The 19,300-nt window shown below is 42.6% G+C and overlaps 1 protein-coding gene across 1 annotated transcript in view; it reads left to right on the plus strand.

Annotated features, from left to right (window-relative positions):
• AACS (acetoacetyl-CoA synthetase) overlaps positions 1-19,300 on the plus strand; it is a 77,823-nt gene that overhangs the window by 54,924 nt on the left and 3,599 nt on the right. The window contains exons 9-17 of the mRNA XM_019538944.1: positions 2,656-2,736; positions 4,740-4,864; positions 9,675-9,739; positions 9,917-10,039; positions 10,645-10,758; positions 11,431-11,556; positions 14,217-14,286; positions 15,620-15,678; positions 17,209-17,411. Coding sequence (XP_019394489.1) covers positions 2,656-2,736; positions 4,740-4,864; positions 9,675-9,739; positions 9,917-10,039; positions 10,645-10,758; positions 11,431-11,556; positions 14,217-14,286; positions 15,620-15,678; positions 17,209-17,411 — 966 coding nt within the window. The remainder of the gene's footprint in view (positions 1-2,655; positions 2,737-4,739; positions 4,865-9,674; positions 9,740-9,916; positions 10,040-10,644; positions 10,759-11,430; positions 11,557-14,216; positions 14,287-15,619; positions 15,679-17,208; positions 17,412-19,300) is intronic.

The raw sequence follows: 19,300 nt of genomic DNA on the forward strand, positions 1-19,300 counted from the left end.
GTGTGCGCGGTTGCCTGGCTTCCATCATTTGACAGTTTGGCTCTTGGTGAAGTCAGTGGTAAGACTCTTGTTGAGTTCAGCAGAGGGAGAATCAGGTCATTATTGCTTCAGCCCTGACGTAACGTGAAGTTAGGTCTTTTCCAGAACCCAGCTGAAGGTTAGTTGAAGTTTGGTGAGTGTAATTAAAAATACAAGAGATGATGAAATGACAGCAAAAGTATATTCAATTACTGTTGATTGCAGTAGGCTTTTAATGCGGCTTGATTATCGTATTGATCTCTGTATAGACAGTGATAGAAATTTTTTTCCCTTTTTTTTTTAATTTTAACTTTATAACTTAAATTAGCCTAGGGCGCGACTTGTGTTGTGTTAATGCATTTCCTCTGCATGCCTCTTGTGTCTTGTACTGAAACAACGTATGTAAATAAGTTAAATGAAGCCAAACCTTTGAAAAGATTTGAATTGTATTGCCTTGCAGGCGGAAGGATTTTGTTTTTTGGCCTTTTGGAAGCAAAGTTCTGTTGTATTGCGTAGTGATCCTGCAGTGAGTTGTATGAAAGAGAAATGTATGGAGGCTTTTTCCCTAATTTTTTTAAAGAAATTATCCAGTCATTCCTGTTCCTAGTCATAGAAACATTGGCCCTCATTCTTATCTTCCTTGTGCTTATTTTATGCTTTTGTGGTTACTCCTGAATTTCCTGTAAAGAAGAGGAGACGCAAGCTCTACTGATAGGTAACTTGGTCTACTGGTTACCTAAGGACTTTGGAAAGCTGAGCTTAGTTCTGTACTCTGCCACAGACTGCCTCTGTGACCTTGGGCACATCATTTTGTCCCTCTGTGCCTTAGTGCTCTGATTGAAGTGGGAATGATCCTTCTCTACCTCATGGGGAAGTTGTGAAGATATATCCTCTGTAGATTGTAAGGCATGTGGATGCAATGGTAATAGGAATTAAATAAGTTCCTTACATACAAAAGAGAAAATTCCAAGCTTTCTGTCCCCAGACTTCTGTTTAAACTGAGTTTTTTTCCAAGTTCATAGTCAATGGCTGGACTCCTCATTTAAAATGGCATTCCAGTGTTCAAGCTCTGTATTAGTAAAGTATAAACTGGAATAAAAGAGCAAAAAAAGCTGAGTTTGAATCAGTGGGATGTAGTCCTGATACAGGTGTCTAACAAAGATGCTTATTTGAGATTCAATTCTTGCAAGGCCCGTAGTACGCTTAACATACTCTGGGTAGTCTCAGTAAGCCTGTGAACACTATTTTTGCATGTTATGGACTTGAATTCTGCTTTTAAACTCCGGGCTGATGAACACAGCGTGTAGCTAGATGGCAGCACTGTGATACCTCAGGGCACAGCAGCAGTGGCAGGTAAAATCTAGTCATGGCTCCTGTGGGAAGCTAAGGGAGAAGCGGGTTTGTTCATATATTTCAGTATTTTTTTTCTTCCTACAAAGCATGTGTCATTTCATAGATTTAAGAGACATTTGGGCTGGAAGGGACCCCAGAGGATCATTGAGTCCAGCCCCCTGCCCCTGTCATTCTTTCATTTTATTGTCAGTTTTTACCTGTAATGTATTTCCTTTCCACATGCATCTTGTTTGCATGTGAAGACCTTCATAGGTTCATCATGAGCCCTTGCAGAAATTCTTAAATCTTCCACATTATTGTCACTTGAATAAAGTGAAGTAGTTTATAAATTCACTGGTCCTGAAAAGTCACTTTGTAACGGTGATCAAAAAAAAAAAAGATACTTTATCATAGAATCATATAAAGGAGGACTGGAAAAGGACCTTCAGAGGTTGTCTAGTCACAACCCTCACCAGAGGCAGGATCATCCCTACCCAAGCCATTCTCTAACCTATTAGTAAAACTACACAGTCAACCCTGACACAACCACAAGGCATTACACCGCAACCTGCCACAGGTCAGGCAAGGGGACAAAGGTGGCCAGTGTCCTGCTGTTAGTTACCTTTTCTGCAAAAGAGAAGAGTGAGCAGTAGTATTTTTTCAGTGTACTGTCATTTACTATTAATGTCTTCTGTAACTTGAATGCTTTGGAGGACGTGTAGGTAGTTACGTCTGCAATCCCCAAAGCGTTTAAGTATGAAATGGTTTGAATCATCAAGGTGACCTAGTCAAAAAATGTGTAATCCGCTGCCATGATGGCTAGGTTCAGAACAGCTTTGGGTCTCGTATACTGTTACATTTGAAACGCTCACTGAGGCTTATCTACTTGGGGAAAGCGACTGGCAGAACCGCAGAGAGAAAATTATAGACAAGCCCTAGTGAGCTCTGTACAGGAATGCACAACCCTACGGGCTGATGATGGAAAGGCGATGAAGTTCTTCAGGGAAGCTACCTTTGCCTTTTGTTTCAGGTTAGGCACAGGAAATACTGAGGTCTAGTGAGTGGGGATGAAAAGTTATATGCAAGGGGAATGGAGAACACTGCCTGAACTGTTGTACTGATGGGGACAGGTATTGCCTGCTTTGGTGTGCTCTATTTTGCAAAGGGGCAGGGTTTAATATCTGTTTGTAATCATGAAATACGCTCTGGTGTGTGTGTGCCACATTTGATTTAGGAAAGCATATTTTGCCACCACGTCTTTTGCTTTGCATTTACATAAATTCCTTCCTTCACTCTTATTTTCAGGGCACACTAATTCAGCACCTGAAGGAGCATATTCTTCATGGCAACATGACCAGCAATGATGTCATTATGTACTATACAACGGCAAGTGTGGATTATAAGACATTTATGAACTTGATCTCTGTGTTGTATTTTTTTTAATGAATCTTAAGAGTGGTAATATTTCCCACAAGACTTCAAATACAGTTCCACATATTTTTAATTCATGTTATCTAAGGGAGGGCTTTTTGTTTTCAGTGGTATTAGAAATCAGGTGAAATAGTAAAATGTAATTGGGTGTTTTCTGATGAAATTTTAAACCTGTATTTCGAGTGTAATTGGAGAAAAACTGGCTCTTGCTGCCTCTTCGGGTTCTTACTATAAATGTCTCATTGGTCCGTTTCCATAGCATATTCTACCTTCTTGCATCATGCAGGGATCTGGACATGTGGTGATAAAAGAACAAACGATCACTTTATACCTCCTCTCCCTCCCTGCTTCCTCTAAAACATCCAATATTGGTTACTGTTAGACACTTGTTATTTTATGAGTTGGATTACTGATTTGATTCAGCCTAGAAACTCATGTGTTCCAAGTTCCTGATGTTTTTAATACTAATAAGGTACAAAGCAAGGAAAAAAACAAGCTGCTATTTTGTGACATGTTAGAGAAGTGGTTCCCAATCCACTGTGTTGGGGCTTTTACAAGTATTTTTTAAGTGGGTATCATGCTACAGGGTGACACACTTCCCACATCCTGGGATCATCAGCTGTAAAAGAGAAGCATAAGTTGATTTCTGCTAGGGTTTATTTGCATCACTTTGGTGCAGAACCGAGGAAGAAGAGATTCTCTAGTAATGTGCATGATAGAGTGGGAGTAGTTTTTTTCTTTGCCAGTCTGTCTTTTCCCTGGTGGCTCCTTGTAGGATATTATGGTTCTGTTAATTGGCCTAAAGTGGGTTTATTGGGGTTATTTTTACCTCTTCCTCCCCAAGTGTCAGTTGAGACCACAGTCATACACGCACACACATGCACACACGCGCACACATGTGGGAATAGGAATGGAATAAATCGTTCTCTCAGCCCTGCATAGAAATGCCTACAGACAATATAAGCTGGAATCTTTCAGAGTTCTCTAAACTTTCATTGAGAAATGTTGTCTGGTTATCAGATAGACATATATAGGGCTCACTGTAAAGGAGCTTGGAACATCGTTTAACACACTCGGGATCCTACCAGCTATGTCAGAAATGGCATTTTAGTTGTTTCCTAAAAACTACATTTCCCTGTGAAGTATTTGGGGTGAAATACTAGGACAAGTGCCAACTAAAAAAAAAATTACACACACACACACACACACACACACACACGCTATATTTTTTATATATATGTGTATGTGCATGTGTGAATGATGCTGCATAAATAAAGTTGCACTGTATTTTTGGTCTGTAATTAGCAGGTAATTTTTATACCTTGCAATTACTGTAATTTGAGATAAGTATGTGCTCTCCACTTAAGGTGGAGTCTCCATCTCTTGACATCTTCAAATCAGGACTGGTTGTCTTTCTGGTAGACGTGCTTTAGTGAAACACAGGCTACTGAATTCAGTATAGGAGTGTCTGGTTGGAATTGCATGCCCTGTGTTTATGCAGGGAGTCAGACTAAATGAGTTACTGGTCTTTTCTAGGCTTAATCTATTTATATCATTGAGGATCTTTTTTGTTAGTGTACAACCAGCCGGCACCCTTTTGGGGTCCTACAGAGTGTGTGTGTGTGTGTGTGTGTGTGTGTGTGTGTGTGTGTGTGTGTGTGTGTGTGTGTGTGTGTGTGTCTCCAACTAAAAGTCTTAGAAGCAGGACACTGAAAGCAGGGTCTGGTTTCTGATAGAGGCAACTCACTTCCATGGAATCACTTGGGACCTACAGCAATGTTAACTGAACTTGGGACCTAGTTGCAAGGTTGTGTTTTTGGTTGCAAATGAACTTGAGGCCAGGGCATTCTCACATGAAGTGAAGGCTGAATTCACAGATCAGGGGATTGCTGGGAGGGATGTCTGCCTACGCAACCCCACAGAGACCTAAGCTAACACAGCTGCCTTCTCTGTTACAGACTGGCTGGATGATGTGGAATTGGGTGGTATCTGCACTTGCTACAGGAGCGTCAGTGGTCTTATATGATGGATCTCCTCTCGTCCCATCACCCAATGTGCTTTGGGACTTGGTTGACCGACTTGGGTAAGTAAAGAAGATGTTAAAGTGAATGATCAAACTTTTTTCACTGTGAGCTCTGGAAGTCCACTGTATGCACTCATTTCTCTATGTTACAGTGACCCCATAAAAGCACCTTAATTGAAGATGCCATTCTTTGGGTCTGAAGCCAGCATGTAGGATGTCATAGTTTTGCCTTTTGGCTTAAGCTAGAATAAACCACTTATTTAAATTTAAGTCTGAAATGGTCTCTTAGAGGGACTGGAAGAGACAAACGCCTGACTGTTTCAAAATTGATTTAGGCATTCAGATTCCCAGCAAACAAAGAATTTCAGTTCAATAGTCAGTTTTCAAGTGTTGCCTTTTGAAAAGGCAGTAATTGGGTGCAATCAAAGAGTAATTTCTCGCTACACTCAGAACTTATGAAGTAAGAATCCTTTATTTCAGGCAGCTCAACATAAAACTGAATGCGGTGCTTGATTTAAAAGCCATAAATTGACTGGAAAGGCACAGCAGGGCTTCTTGTATTTTCATACTTTGCTTTCTCACCTATAATACTCCACTCTGTCAGGCAATTCATTAATTAGCCTGTGTATCTCTGTGAGAAATGAGGGGTATGATGCCCTCTCTTGGTGCATAAAGAAATATCAGGACTTTAAATATGAATCCTTGAGTGATATTTTATTTGCAAACTAGGCAGGGCATTGATGTTACAACGCTGGCATTCTGTAGGCTGGATGCCATATGGAAGACCTGCAAATATCCACTAGTTAAATAACTGGCATTTTAAAAATTATTTGATGCTCTGTTTTAATCCAGTTGTAGCAGAAGGTGGGTACAGAAAAATTCATTTGATGACTATTGCCATTTAGTAATTTAAAATGCGTTTTTCCCTTTCATGCTATATAATATTTAAACGCTGACATTTTGGCTCTGGCTAGTATGATTAAAGGTTACAGCCAAGCAAGGTTGTTTAGAAGGAAAGGTTAATAAAACCCAGTGAGACTTAGAAAGGATGCATGAACAGAGCCTAGTGGGCAAAGATGTAGATGCTAGAAATGAAAGACAACGTTGATTTTTGAGCACCATCCACGTATGCCGAAAGCAAGGGAAAGCCACTCTAGTGTGGATGCAGGTCTTAATTTTTTTTGCAACCTAGTGTTAGCCATCTGTGTCCTACCGTTCTTCTAACGCAGTCTGTTACTGAATATCATTCTTATGTTATATTCTCATCTACAAAAAAGCTGCAGCATGTTTGGATTATCTTGCTGCTTTGATGAAGGCACAATATGCTCTACATAACGGAGATGGCATGTTTACTACAGTATCCCCCAGTTAATTGGTTGCCCTAGTGCTAGTCAATAACTATAATAATTTCTTGATTGGGACTTGCCTGGCAAAGATTCTGCTCAGTTGGACTATATTTAGCCTCTACCAAGGGATTAAGTGGTGGTTTAATTAGCATTAAATACAGATAGAAAGAAAACGCTAATCTCCAGGTTTCTAAAAGAGGAAACATCAATTAAAAAAACCCCAAAACAATAAAGACAAAAAGGAAAGGGAAGCACTGACTAGTCCTGCTACATGATAAGAAATGGCTTGAAGGACAAGAGGCAAGTGAAATACTGCACACGGCTAAAAATAGCTGAGATGACTGCATTGAGCTGCTGTTGAACAACCAGTTTATGTCCCTGGGCTAACTTAGCGCTCTTGTCCCAGGAGATGGTCTCTGTGTCTGACAGTTGTTTCATGCACTGGAATATCTGTGCCAACAGGTTGTCACTGCTTAAGAAACGGCAGCCTTGGAGGTGCCCTTCAGGCGTGTATCTGCAGAGGGAGAAAACTCCCCCTCCGAAAAGAGTTTGTTCTGTATTGCTGAAACACTGACCTCTGCCTGCCGCCCCTGATATCCTACCATCATTTCAGCAGCTGCTGCCTCCTCCACCTTGGAGTGTCTTGGTGGTGTTGGCAGCTCATCAGTGGTTCCTCTCTATCAGTTTTAATGCCAGTAATATTGGGCATTTGTACACATGTTTGTGCTGCACTACTGGGCACTTTTAAAAGTGCCTGGTGCCGTGACACATGCATTTGTACAAATGGCGAAATGCGCATCAGCGCTGAGAAAATGGCAGTGGCATGCTTTTGAACTAAAACACATCGAAGGTGTTTTAGTTCAAAAGTGCACCGCTGCCATTTTCTCGGTGCTGACATGCATTTTGCCATTTATACAAATGCATGTGATGCAGCACTGGGCGCATCAGCTTGCATGCAGAGCAGACTCGGTTAATTTAGTCTGCTCCAATGCACCGGATCTCCAAAGCTTTGGAGCAGACAAATGTACAGGTTTCCCTTGCTCTGTGCAGGTTGTGTATGTGCAAATTTGCTCTTGAGTGATGACCCTTTTTATACCAAAAATTCGTTCTATGTGTGGTAAATTCACTCTTATGTGATTCGGGTGGTGGAAGCCCGCAGTCAGTTGCGGTGCATTGTGGGAGTGATGTGCACCAAAATATAGTCTCTTGCGTGACTGTGCTCCTCGCTCACTGTCTGCGATGTGTGTTTCTCTAGTTGCCATCCCCATATGGCTTCTAAGCGTCTCGCTAGCTTATCTCCTACCCCTCTCCCATGTCCATCAATGAAGCCTTCCCCATCCTCTCTTCACACCAACTAAACATTCACCACCACCCTGTGCTTGTATGAGTAACAAAATTGTCTTGTAAAAGTGGTAGAAATGGGTCTGGGGGTCAGTACAGTCGGGGTCTTAGAAGGTATCCCTATTTGTTACATTGTAAAGTGGGTTCCCTTTATGCAAATTCACGTTATACCCCATTTTCTAGGAACGCATGTATAGCATAAAGCGAGGGAAACCTGTACGTGTACACATGCCCATTGAAGGTATCTTTTATTCCCTATGTTAATTGTCACATGCTTTCCTTTACACTTCTAATTCTATAAAGCATTGTATATAAATAACAATAAAGTTAGTACTTCTCAGGATTTCCTTAAGTGAGTTTATTGCTATTATACGAGGCGGCAGAAACCACTTGGACATTCCTGATGTGGGAATATGATTTGGTGAAGAAGGTTAATGTATAGATCTGATTGACGCTCTGGCAGTAGAAGGTGCTAAGGTGGCAGGGAGGTTCACTTAAGTTTTGGGTGATGTGTGAGAACACTTCCCCCCCACTCTCCTTCTCCTCTTGCTACGAGCATTGAAAATGAGTTATATGCAGTCATTTAAAATTCTGTTGTTTCCCGGTTAGATTAATGGCACTTCAGAACTCATATATTAAAACAGTAGGCAAATAAAGCTCTGGAAATTCTGTTTCAGCCTCAGTGATATTATAACTAATGTAGATAAATGTAGGTATTAGGCCTCATTGATTACTGTGGATAATTTAACTTTTTTTCAAACTAAAAAACAAGCACAGTTCTTTTTCCAAAGGATTTCTTTTCTCACCGACGTTGTTTTTGAGAGCGTTCATGGTTGTATTGCATAGTTGCTGGTTTGGGGAGGAGGACGGAGCCAGGAGTCATGAGTTGTGTTTCCAGCAGAGATTTTGGATTGGGCTGTGACACTGTGTAGGTCCCGCCAGCTCTCTCTGCCTCAATACCAGGGCATTATAGGATTGTATGAGGTTGGGCAAGGCTGAGTTGAGGTCCAGTAATGGCTGATGTTTGTGTGATATGCAAGGGGCAAAGCCGTTTCCTGCCAGAGTGCGGCTAATCATTGCTGCAGTCACTACGCTCAAAGGACCAAACAGATTTCTCCCCATGTGCATTTTCCTATCAGTGCAGGTGTTTGGGCCCTTGTAGGAGGCAGCCATCCATTTTAGCTCTGAGCTGCTTGTAACAATTCAATTATTTAACGCTCAGGCTGTTGCTAATACCCGAGGCATTTTGCCCGCTGTTCTGCTGGGTTCCAAAATGAAAAAAGTTCTGTTCCTAATGCATGTGATGCTTTGTCAAATGTGCAAGACAGACAACATTCTCTAGCTATCCATTTTCTTTATTTATTGCATTAATTGAAATATTTATTTCGCTCCCTGCCTTCTGTGTTGGTGTGAATACATTGCTTCATGGGACTAGTAATTGCTGTAGGGTGATTGCCTTGTCACAAAGATCGGTGATTTGCAGCTGGTTGAAGGAATGACTTGCTCAGATTTTTGGATGCTGAAGATGATGTCCTGACCTTAACTCTTTCAGCACCTGGTGTGGTATCAAACCACCTGGTTTTTGGGGGTTTTTTGAGAAGCCAAAAGGAGCTGAACCAGAAGTTCCTCCTTATGGAAGAGGAAACTTTCATCTCTTCAGAATACTCTTGATCAACGTATCCCCCTCTAGAACGGTTCCTTAGTGTTCGCCTGACCAGGTATCCAGGCCAAGTCGTATCTGATGTGTACCCTATATTAAGGCATTAGCTTTCTGCTAAACAGAGCAGTGACAATTATCGTCAATTAATGAATTAAATGTTGTTAGTGTCCCTAATGGATTTGGAGTGCTCTGCAGTTTATGCATTCCTGGATTTGTAAGTGAATATTCTTTGCTACCTGGGAAGGCTTAGCTTATGATATTTAAAACTGGAAGTAAAAGTTTCAAGGCTATAAAAATTTCTCCAGTGACCTGACTGCTTTTCATTCCCCCCTAAAAAGCGTGCCTGGAATTTCAAAGCTGGAAGTGGCTACATTTCCTAGCTGATCAATGTGCAGATGATGCAATGTGCTTACAACTTCTGCTTGCATTTCTGGGAATTGCAGGTCTTCAGCACCTCAGAGGATGGTATTTAAATAGGCAAAGTAGCTGAAAAATTCTCCTCTCTTTTTCTTTTTCCCTCTAGGATCACCATCCTTGGAACAGGCGCCAAGTGGCTGGCTGTTCTAGAAGAGAAAAATTTAAAACCATGTAAGCTTCAAATGCCTATTGATTTTTATTTTTTCTTCTGGTTCTGTATCCTGTCTGCGTACAGCAAATTGACTGTTCTGTTTGTGATTTCTTGAATCTAAGTGGTGAATAGATAAGGCGATATGATTTAAAAACCTTGTCATTTTTATTTATTTATTTTGGTTTTCTTTTTTTAAGGTGAAACCCATAATCTTCAAACACTCCACACTATACTATCTACAGGATCGCCACTGAAATCTCAAAGCTACGAGTATGTCTACAAGCACATAAAGAGCAGTGTGCTCCTGGGATCCATTTCAGGTGATGCTTTACTCTGCAAACCTATTCCATTTGCTAATCCCTTCTGCAGCTTGTGCATTTCTTGCTTACTTTCAGGAGAGGAAAACTGAGCCTTGGAGTGCTCAGCCTTGGTTTTGGTAAACCCACAACTAGCTGTGGCTTTTGCAGGGTTTTCTTGCATAATTCAGCATGCCTTTATATTAGTATTATGAAGCTGGTGTGCATAATAACTTGGAGGTGGCATGATTCTGATGTAAGGGAGCAGGGTCATGTGTTTGTAGGGGATGTCCCTAGGGGCAGCAGGGCAAGAGAAGGCAAAGAGTCTATTAACTTACAGTACACACTATTCTGTAAACAGCTGATTTCAGCAGAAACTGCTTCTTGAGGAGATGTCACCTGGTTTCTGTTTCATTTACTGTGGGGCAGTTAATTAAGACTCCTGACACATCACTCTGTAAATGATCTAGTGTGTTCTAGATTTTATTACTTAGCATGAACAGAGCACATTCGGTATTACATGCTGATCTCCTACCCTCCCTCCTAGTTCATGCGTGGACTTTATTTGAACCTTTGAAAGCAAGCACTTTACATGTTCATGCATTCTAAGCGTCTTTCCTTTGCTGCAGGTGGAACAGATATAGTTTCCTGTTTCATGGGCCAGAATGTTGCAATTCCAGTTTACAAAGGAGAGATTCAGGCTAGAAACCTTGGCATGGCAGTGGAAGCCTGGAATGATGAAGGTAACTGATCCAGGAAACTCAGTAAGAACTGAAAGGTAACAGCTGTGGGAATTTGGCTGGTGCTTTACGAGACTGGTAACTGGTACTGTGTCTTCATTGCTACTTCAGCTTTAATCCTGCCTGTACCTGGAATGGCCACGAGTAGCAAACATCTATTGGCTATTACAAAGCCAGCTTGAAACATGTTGGGGATTTCAGTCTAATTCCACAGTGGTGCCCAGTAACGACTGTGGATTTTGCAATGTGGAAACTTGTCCAACAATTGCTGGAGTAGGGAGTCTTAAGTGAAGAGAGTTTGTGGGTAAAAACTCTGTCACTACTGACCTTCCTTGTCTCTCTCACTTCGGGAAAGTGGTTCGTTTGCGGGTTTTTTTGCTAACCTCCAAACCCTTCCATCGCTATTTATGTTTAGTAGTTAAACTCTATTTTAGACACTGGGCTAAATTCATGTGTGTTGCAACTCTGCTGAAGTTAATGAAGCCAAATTTAGGATGAATGTGACCTGTTGCGTGGCTTTCTGAACCAGCAGTGATATCTAGCCAGGTTTCTAGACAAGTTCCAATGCAGCTGGATTTTTATGCATAAAGAATAATGTTCTTTTCTTTGCTTTGATGTTCTGTGGTTCACAGAAGAGAGATACTAAACATATCTCTTGATTTGATTTGTAAACAGGGAAACCAGTATGGGGAGAAAGTGGCGAGCTGGTTTGCACCAAGCCTATTCCTTGTCAACCCACCCACTTCTGGAATGATGAGAATGGAAACAAATACAGGAAAGCTTATTTTTCAAAATTCCCAGGTTAGTCGTGGAAAACACTGGCATTATTTGAACTGGTTGTAGAAGTGGTGGGTCATTTACAAACCTGGAAATTCACAAACGTGCTCTTTCCCACTGCTGAACAGCTAGCGGTAGCTGTGTGTCTGGATTTGCTAGGATGAGAATTGTAAGGAGTGTTTGATAAATCTTCTGCTGCTTGTTCCTTGATGCACAGGTTTGAACTGCAGTCCAGGTTGGTGTAATTAAAATCCCTGGAAAGCTCCAGCTCTTCTGCTGTTGCTGCTTTATTGTCAATAGGCAGCTATGGCCATAGCAGCCAGTGGTCCTGCACTGCACAGGTGTGGAGTACTCGGCATGGAAGCAAGGCAGGGAGTGATGAATGGGTTGGGGAGCAGTCCTGCATTAATGAAAGTGTCGCTGCACTGATGCCAGACAGTTCCTACCTAGCAGAAGGAGTGAGTCTCAAGAGATAAGTGCTGGCCTGGTTCCCCATTAGCATGGGGACTGGGTTTAAGCTGGTGTCTTGTTGGATATGCACATCCCCACTCTCACACATCTCTATGTTGATAGGAGTGAAGGAGCTGGTGTGCTCTGGGCTAGAGACTTATTTGTGGTCATCATCAGGGGCTCAGCCCATCCTTTCCTTCTGCTCCTGCTAGCACTAGAGTGCAGCAACTCAGTACGCACTGCTGCCCAGCAGACAAAGACTTGGGGGAGCAAAGCCTCACACATCCTTTTTTTCTCAGAGAGGGATGGGGATCTGCTTGCAAGATGCTGCATCACCAAGCTGTACTAGGAGGTTTACTAGGAAGAGAGTGGTTAAGTGAGATGCTACGTGCTGCATCAGGAGACTGTGGTCTGATTAAAAAGGCTTGACGTCCTTGCTGTTTTGTTTGGGTTTTTTTGAGTGGTACTTTTTTAATGTCCCATTCCTTATACTCTGCCTCCACTGTCAGAAAAAAATGGCAAACTCTTGCTTGGCATTCAGAATCTCAGCAATCCTCCTGTCCCACATTTATACCAAGTGGGTAGTTTCTTTGCTTGGGTGGGAAGAGAATTGATTTTGACATCAAATCATGTAGCAAGATCCCATGCACTTGTAATTCTATCTATAAATCTCTCTTTCCCTAATCTATTGCTCGTTATAATAGCTGATGAAATAAGGCTTCAAATAGAGCCTTGATGCACTAAAAAAAAGTATTCGTTTTTCCATGCAGGAAGGTTTTCCTGACTTGGAAATCAAAATACAATCTTTTTTGCAATTCCATTTCTGCCTCGTAGTAATACCAAAGAGTATGCAGAAAATACACCACTCTCTGTCACAGTGTCAGTAGTTTGCAACACGCAGACATGACATCTTTGTTTGCAAACTGTCTGCTCATAATAGATTAAGCTTTGGATCACCATATTGCTATTCCTGGTGCTTTAGCAGCTTATACAGTGTTTTTAACTGGGCATAAGAAGCCGGAGGGGATCTTTAAGAACAAAGGGGTCATTGAATTCATGTTAAAGCTCAGACGGATGAGTATAAGCTTAACAATCATAACTCTGAAAGGAAGAATGGCTGCATGTGACAGGAGTCAGCACTGAAACCACTGTGATTCAGAGGCTCTATTAAAAACCTGGCTATGATTTCCCCTCGCCCCTATTCTTCTATATAAATGTTTTCTAGGCTGATACTTGGCATAAAATGTGTCAACTGAGGAATTTGAATGCCTGTAAGCGTGTGGCTGGGGTTGTTTTCTTTAGGCAAAATTAAAATAAAATTGGGTCATGTTTCTTTTCTTAGCCCCTAACTTCAGAGGAGTTTCTCCAGACTGACACCACAAATGCAGTTTGGCACAGACGGGGACAGGCTGATCCTGATTCTGCACTAATGCAAGTCTGGAGGAGCTCCATTGGGCACATGGGAAATCCTCTGTGGATTCACTTGGTTGGGGCCTGCCATGCAAGCCCAGAAGAGAGAACTTCTTCTCTGCCAGAATTACATAGTGCGGTGGTGGAAAGGAGCAGCCAGGTAACACGCCCAAGTGTGTGTATTACCTGTGCAGCTGCAGCCTCTCCAGAGCATGCTGTTCAAAGCATTTTTTCATCTCTTAGCCAAAGATCTCTCATCAAGTGCTCAGTGAGGCCTTCAGCTCCAAAGTCATCAGACATCTGCCTTGTGGGGGTGTTGAGTGAGGAGGTGACTTTGAGTGTGCCTGAAATCAGACCCTCTTCCCATCACGCTCTGAAGGGGTCGGGGAGAGGTGACATCCGATTGGGGTTTGCTTGTGGTGGATGTTTTGTGGCTTGTCACAGTCTGTCCTGATGGTGTTTGATCTTTCTACTTGTAACCAGAATCAGGACCAGGGCTGATTTGGCTAGCCAGTACTCAAACCAGTGAGCACAAGGGACTTCACACATGTGGTCCCACTTAGAGAATCCAAAAAGTCTTCTCCATCTTTGGCGTCCTACCCACTGCAAATATTTCTAGGCTGCCATATGTCTCTTTAATTGTCTTCTAACCAAGCTGGGCAGTACCTTTATTTTAGCTCTTTCTTCTAAACTCTGTTCCTCCAAACACTGGTCCTCAAATCCTCTGGTCTTAGTTTCATCAGTGGAAGTAAATTTTTGAAAAGCCGGAGAGAGCTGGACGGCTGATAAACGAGACTGTCTTCCTTTTTGTCTTGTACCGGCAGGTGTCTGGGCCCATGGTGACTACTGCAAAATAAATCCCAAGACAGGCGGAATCGTCATGCTGGGCCGCAGGTAAAAATGATTATATTTTGGTAAAACTCATGAGTCAGTGTACATAAGGAGGCTGCCATCATCAGGAGACCTACTGGTTTCTGGCTTGTAGGAGGACATGTACATATAGCAGGTGACTCCACTCTGCTTGCTGCCTTGCCTTTCCCCGTCATTTCAGAGTTCTTGTAAAACAGGAGCATTTCTATTTGCTCTCAAGATCAGACCAAAGGGAGCACAGCTAGTTGGCCACCATTACAAGCCAGTAGCCCCTTGAGTTTTTGAGGATGGGTCCCTTGATTGGGGAGCTAGTGCTTTAGGGGATGTAGTGATAGTGAATGAATGGGTGAGGAGTCAGAAGCAGCATTCCCTCTAAACTGTGCAGCCGTGCAGGCACGCCTGGCAGTGCAGCATGAGTGCACCTGCACGGCCGCTCACGCCACACAGCTTAGAGGGAACGCTGGTCAGAAGAGACGAGTTTTCTTCCTGGCTTTGCCACTGACTTGCTATGTAACCTTAGCCTAGTTCTGTCCTGCCTGCAGAAGTAGAGTCCCTCAGTCTTCAAGAGTCCAGAATGAGAAACCACAGATAGGAAGCTTCCTTGGCTGGGGCTTCATGGCCAGCTGTGGATGTCCGGTGGCTCTGAAAATTAGATCCTATGCATCTCAAACAGGGAGACGCAGTTAATAGAGGCTTTTGAAAAAGTCCTACCTTAACCTTTTTATACCTCAGGTTACTTATCGTTAATGTGGTGATAATGGTACCGACTGACCTTGTAAAGGACTTTAAAGCTATATGCGTAAAATGCCAAGTACTTCATTGTAAGCTGCAGTGTGCATTTTGAACACTTTTATAGAAGTTGAGCATCAGGAGCATTGCAAGCTTCTGTATTACCGTTTACAACGCGCCATGAAAACAGAGAGCTGGGTTAGCCATCTAGAGTTGTGTCCGGCTCTCTTGTCCAGCAGATGTGGTTCAGTTATGAGGCTTTGGCGCACAGTGTCTGTGATCTATGGGGAGTGAGAAGCACTACTAATACAGACGGGACGCGGGCAGTGAATGAAAAGCAATAGCAGTGCCAAGGAGTACCACAAAAGCACCTGGCAGTAATTTCATGCCTGGCTGTTGCTGACTACTTTGCAAAGGCCTGTGCATAGGTAAGCTGCTGGGCTGTGGAGGAAGCATGAAGAGCCTTCTGTAGACAAAGATCTCTTGTAACCCTGTTTCTTGTACAGCTTCCTGCACAATTCGCCACCCTGAATATTGAAAAACCCATGTAATTGCATCGGTTCTTTTCTTTTCATCAAACCCTAATTATATTTTAATGCTCCTTTGTTTGTTTGTGTGTGATTTTCAGCGATGGTACATTAAATCCGAATGGAGTGAGATTTGGAAGTTCTGAAATCTATAACATAGGTATGAAATTAACTTTTCACCTTTTTCAACCGTGACATTGTTTATAGCCTTAAATCTGAAATATAAGCGTTAAAAAGGTTGCTGGGAGGATTAATTAATAAAACACTTGCACTCTTTGAAATGAAAGGCACTAAAGAGCATATTGTCATTAACAATAAAATTCCGCTTTGTAGGCTGTGAAATTGCTTGATTTACAAAAGTGTGTACAGAACCGGAGGTGGTTAGTTGAAATAAGCTCTGTTCTCCTTATAAGATGTTGCATTTGTATAATAAGGTCTACAAGCAATTATACAGCAAGGTCTACAAGCAAACCATTTTTACCTGGCTTTGTAGGAGAGTGCCTGACATTTGTGGCTTGTTCTTTCAAGGAGAACTTCTAGACAATGCACGGTGGCTCTTACTGAGCCATTGTTAATAGTGTGTAGTAGTGCCCTTCCTCACTGCCATGACGAATTTGTGCACGGAGGGAACGCTGGTAACTCTCTGAAGCCAGCAGTAGTGAGGGAGGGTGGAGAGGTGGTGGACATAGTGAATTGAGGTGCTTGTCTCGTCCAGAGGAGTATTTGGAGGGCCAGCCTCCCTTATGGGAGCTGGTGGGACCTTCAGGAAGTTCACGGCTGTTGCCTGAAGCCATATTCCATATAGCTCCTCCTTTCCTGAAGCTGTGGAATGAGACCAGTCGCTTCTTCGTCTCGTTTATGTATAAGCCAGTTTCTGATCTAGGTTACACCAGTATTAATGAGGTCTGACTCTTCATAGGCAAGGGCTTTGTAGGGACTAGACTGCTACATTCCCATAGTGGGTGAAGTTGAATACTTACTCAGTTTGTGACCCTGCTGTGTTCTGCAGAGACCCCTCCTCTTCGTCTTATATCCACACAGTCTCAGTTGGGTTCCCAGTTTCACCCTTACCTACACCTTTGCCCTGCAAGGGGGGAGGGAGGCTGATCAGTGATGTGAAGGCTTGCAGACCTGGGCTCAGTCTCTTGCTCCACTGTAGATTTCCTCTGTGATCTTACCCAAGTCACTCAGCCATGGTCTGCCTCACTTCCCTGTCTGTACAATGGGGATAGTAGCTCTTCCCCTAGCTCACACCCGAGTTTGTGATGATAAAGGCATCTTAAAGATCGTTAAGTATTCAGGGTCTATATGAATAGGAGGCATAGAACTGCCTCAGGTGAAGAGGCAGCAAGTATGTGGCTTAGACTGAACAAAAAGGTTATTGATCCAAATGAGATCCTAACTTTGGCTTGGGATTGGTTGTTATTTATTGGGTCTTTAAATCAGGGTTTTCCCCCAAGCAGCAGTGAGCAGCTGGGGTTTCCAGAGGAGCTTACAGAAGTTAGGTCTGCAAATCCCACGGGTTGCCAATGGCAGTCGGATGCCTGCTCTCTCTCTGTCTTTTGAGAATCCCAGTGAATGTCCACTCGCTGTTTGTTTCCTCGGTATAGGTCCTTTAATGTGAAGCGAGAAATGGATCCGGCAGAGAACACAGGCACATGATAAAGAGAAGTTTTTCTATCTTTTGCAGTGGAAGCTTTTGAAGAGGTTTCAGACAGCCTCTGCATCCCTCAGTACAACAAAGATGGCGAGGAAAGGGTGATCCTCTTCCTGAAGATGGCTTTGAATCACGTGTTCAGTCAGGAGCTGGTGAAAAGGATTAGGGATGCGATACGCATCGCGCTTTCTGCCAGACATGTTCCCAGCCTCATTCTAGAAACCAAAGGCATTCCGGTATGTCATGAAAATGCTGCTGAACTTTTTTTCTTTGTCACCTTGAATAATAATTAAGGAGCAGTTGTCATTGCTCTTCAAACCCACACACATGGAAATTTTAGCATCTAAAAAGTGTACTCAAGTTTTATAAATAGTTTGTCCATGTTGCCTAGCAACTTCACATCTTGTCTTTCGTTTTTTTGCTTTCTTCTCAACTAAGCTTGTGTTTAAAACAATTTTATTTATATATATATATAATATATATATATAAATCAATCCTTGGTTTATAAATATACACATGCCCTTCTGTGCTAGGTGTTAGGGTTATTTTCTTACAAAAGATATTTTCTGTGTTTTCTAAGTAAATATTAATGAGCTAATTTACTTTTGGCTTTGGAGTATGCCCAGAAGCTTACGTTTACTTCTTTAGCTGTTCTTCCAGTTCAAACGGTGCAGGAGTTGAGAGTGAGCTCACAAAGCAAGCATGTTTGGAAATCGCTGTGGAGGCTGCATCTCTCTTGCATCAGCTGAGCATTTTAATTTTTGGTCCATTCATGTTATAGTAGTAGGAATAGCCTCAACAAGGCCATGCCCAGCCGTAAACTCACCAGCTCTTTGGTGTTCCAGGTGAACTACCTCCAAACCTGGAAGTAACATTGCATTTGCTGTTGAGGTGGGTTCGTGAGCCATGGGGCAGGTAATTGGCACTGTCGCTCAGCGGTGGTAATCGGTCTGCTCCCCAAGTGCTCTGCAGGAGCATCTGCAATGCTTCTGGTTCTGGAGGCAGTTGAGGAGGCAAGTTTATCACATACACATACAATTCAGCTCATGTCTATGAGAGACACACGTAATGGTACAGACATGCTTTGTTTCAAATGTAGAACCCTTTTCACATCAGATGCATTTTCTGCAAGGTGTTTTTGGCCCATCCTTCAGATGGACTCTGTAGAATTGAGTCTTTTACTGTCTCCATTATAGATCTTTATCCTACTGCTTCTAAGTAGCTCTTTTTCTTTGCTGTTTCACCTTGGAGGTATAAGACGCAAGTGAAGTGCTATGTAGTGGGTGTATTTGCAGGCAGAGCAGAGCAGGAAATCTGAAAGACATCCCTTAGTTAGTTTTGCATGAAGGTGTGTATTAGGAAAAGCTTCCTTTTAAATTGGTCCTAGAACTGTGGCCCCTTGAAAAAAACCAAGTATCAACAGTGGGAAAAACCAGTCCCCAGCCAGGCTTTGTTGGGTGAACAGGTCGCTCATGGCCTGGTGAGAAAGGGAAGTATAGTTGTCTGCAGGTCATTGCCTGTGCCCTTGCAGGGACAGTGCTTTAAGACTGAACTGAACTTGAGACATTGATGCCTCATTTCATCCAAATGCAGGTTTCAAGCTAGTGGTGGCCTGACTTCCAGAGATGCTGAGAACTGGCAGCCTCAGCTGCCTTCATAGCGCAGGCAAGAGCCTAATTCTGCTGTCTGCTGAGTTCAATGGGATTACTGTAGTTTACGCTGCCATAAGAGAACAGGACCGGGCTCTGATTTTGCTTATTTGAATGGGTGGAAACGAATTGCTGCTGCAAGACTTACTTCCTAAGTGATAGTCCCAGCTGAAACTCCAGCTTCTACATAATGTTAAACTTTTTATGAAAACGCATAAATCACCTGAATGTAAAGAATGAAGTTGATGGCAATGAGGTGTTTATGACAGCTAGCCTCTTAGGAATGCCTGCTTAGATCATTAATTAGTTCCCACTTTGACTGAATTTACAATTGAATGAATTTTAATTACGTTTCAGGTAAAATATGCCAGCAGTAAAGTGATCAAAGCCGTCTCCTTGCTTTCTTTGAAGATCTTGCTTGGGGGGGGGGCGGGGGGGGGGGGGGAATCTTTCCCTCCCCTTCCCCCACTTTCTGC

Source organism: Crocodylus porosus, unplaced genomic scaffold (genome assembly GCF_001723895.1).
Source record: "Crocodylus porosus isolate Cpor-Errol unplaced genomic scaffold, CroPor_comp1, whole genome shotgun sequence".
NCBI lineage: Eukaryota > Metazoa > Chordata > Crocodylia > Crocodylidae > Crocodylus > Crocodylus porosus.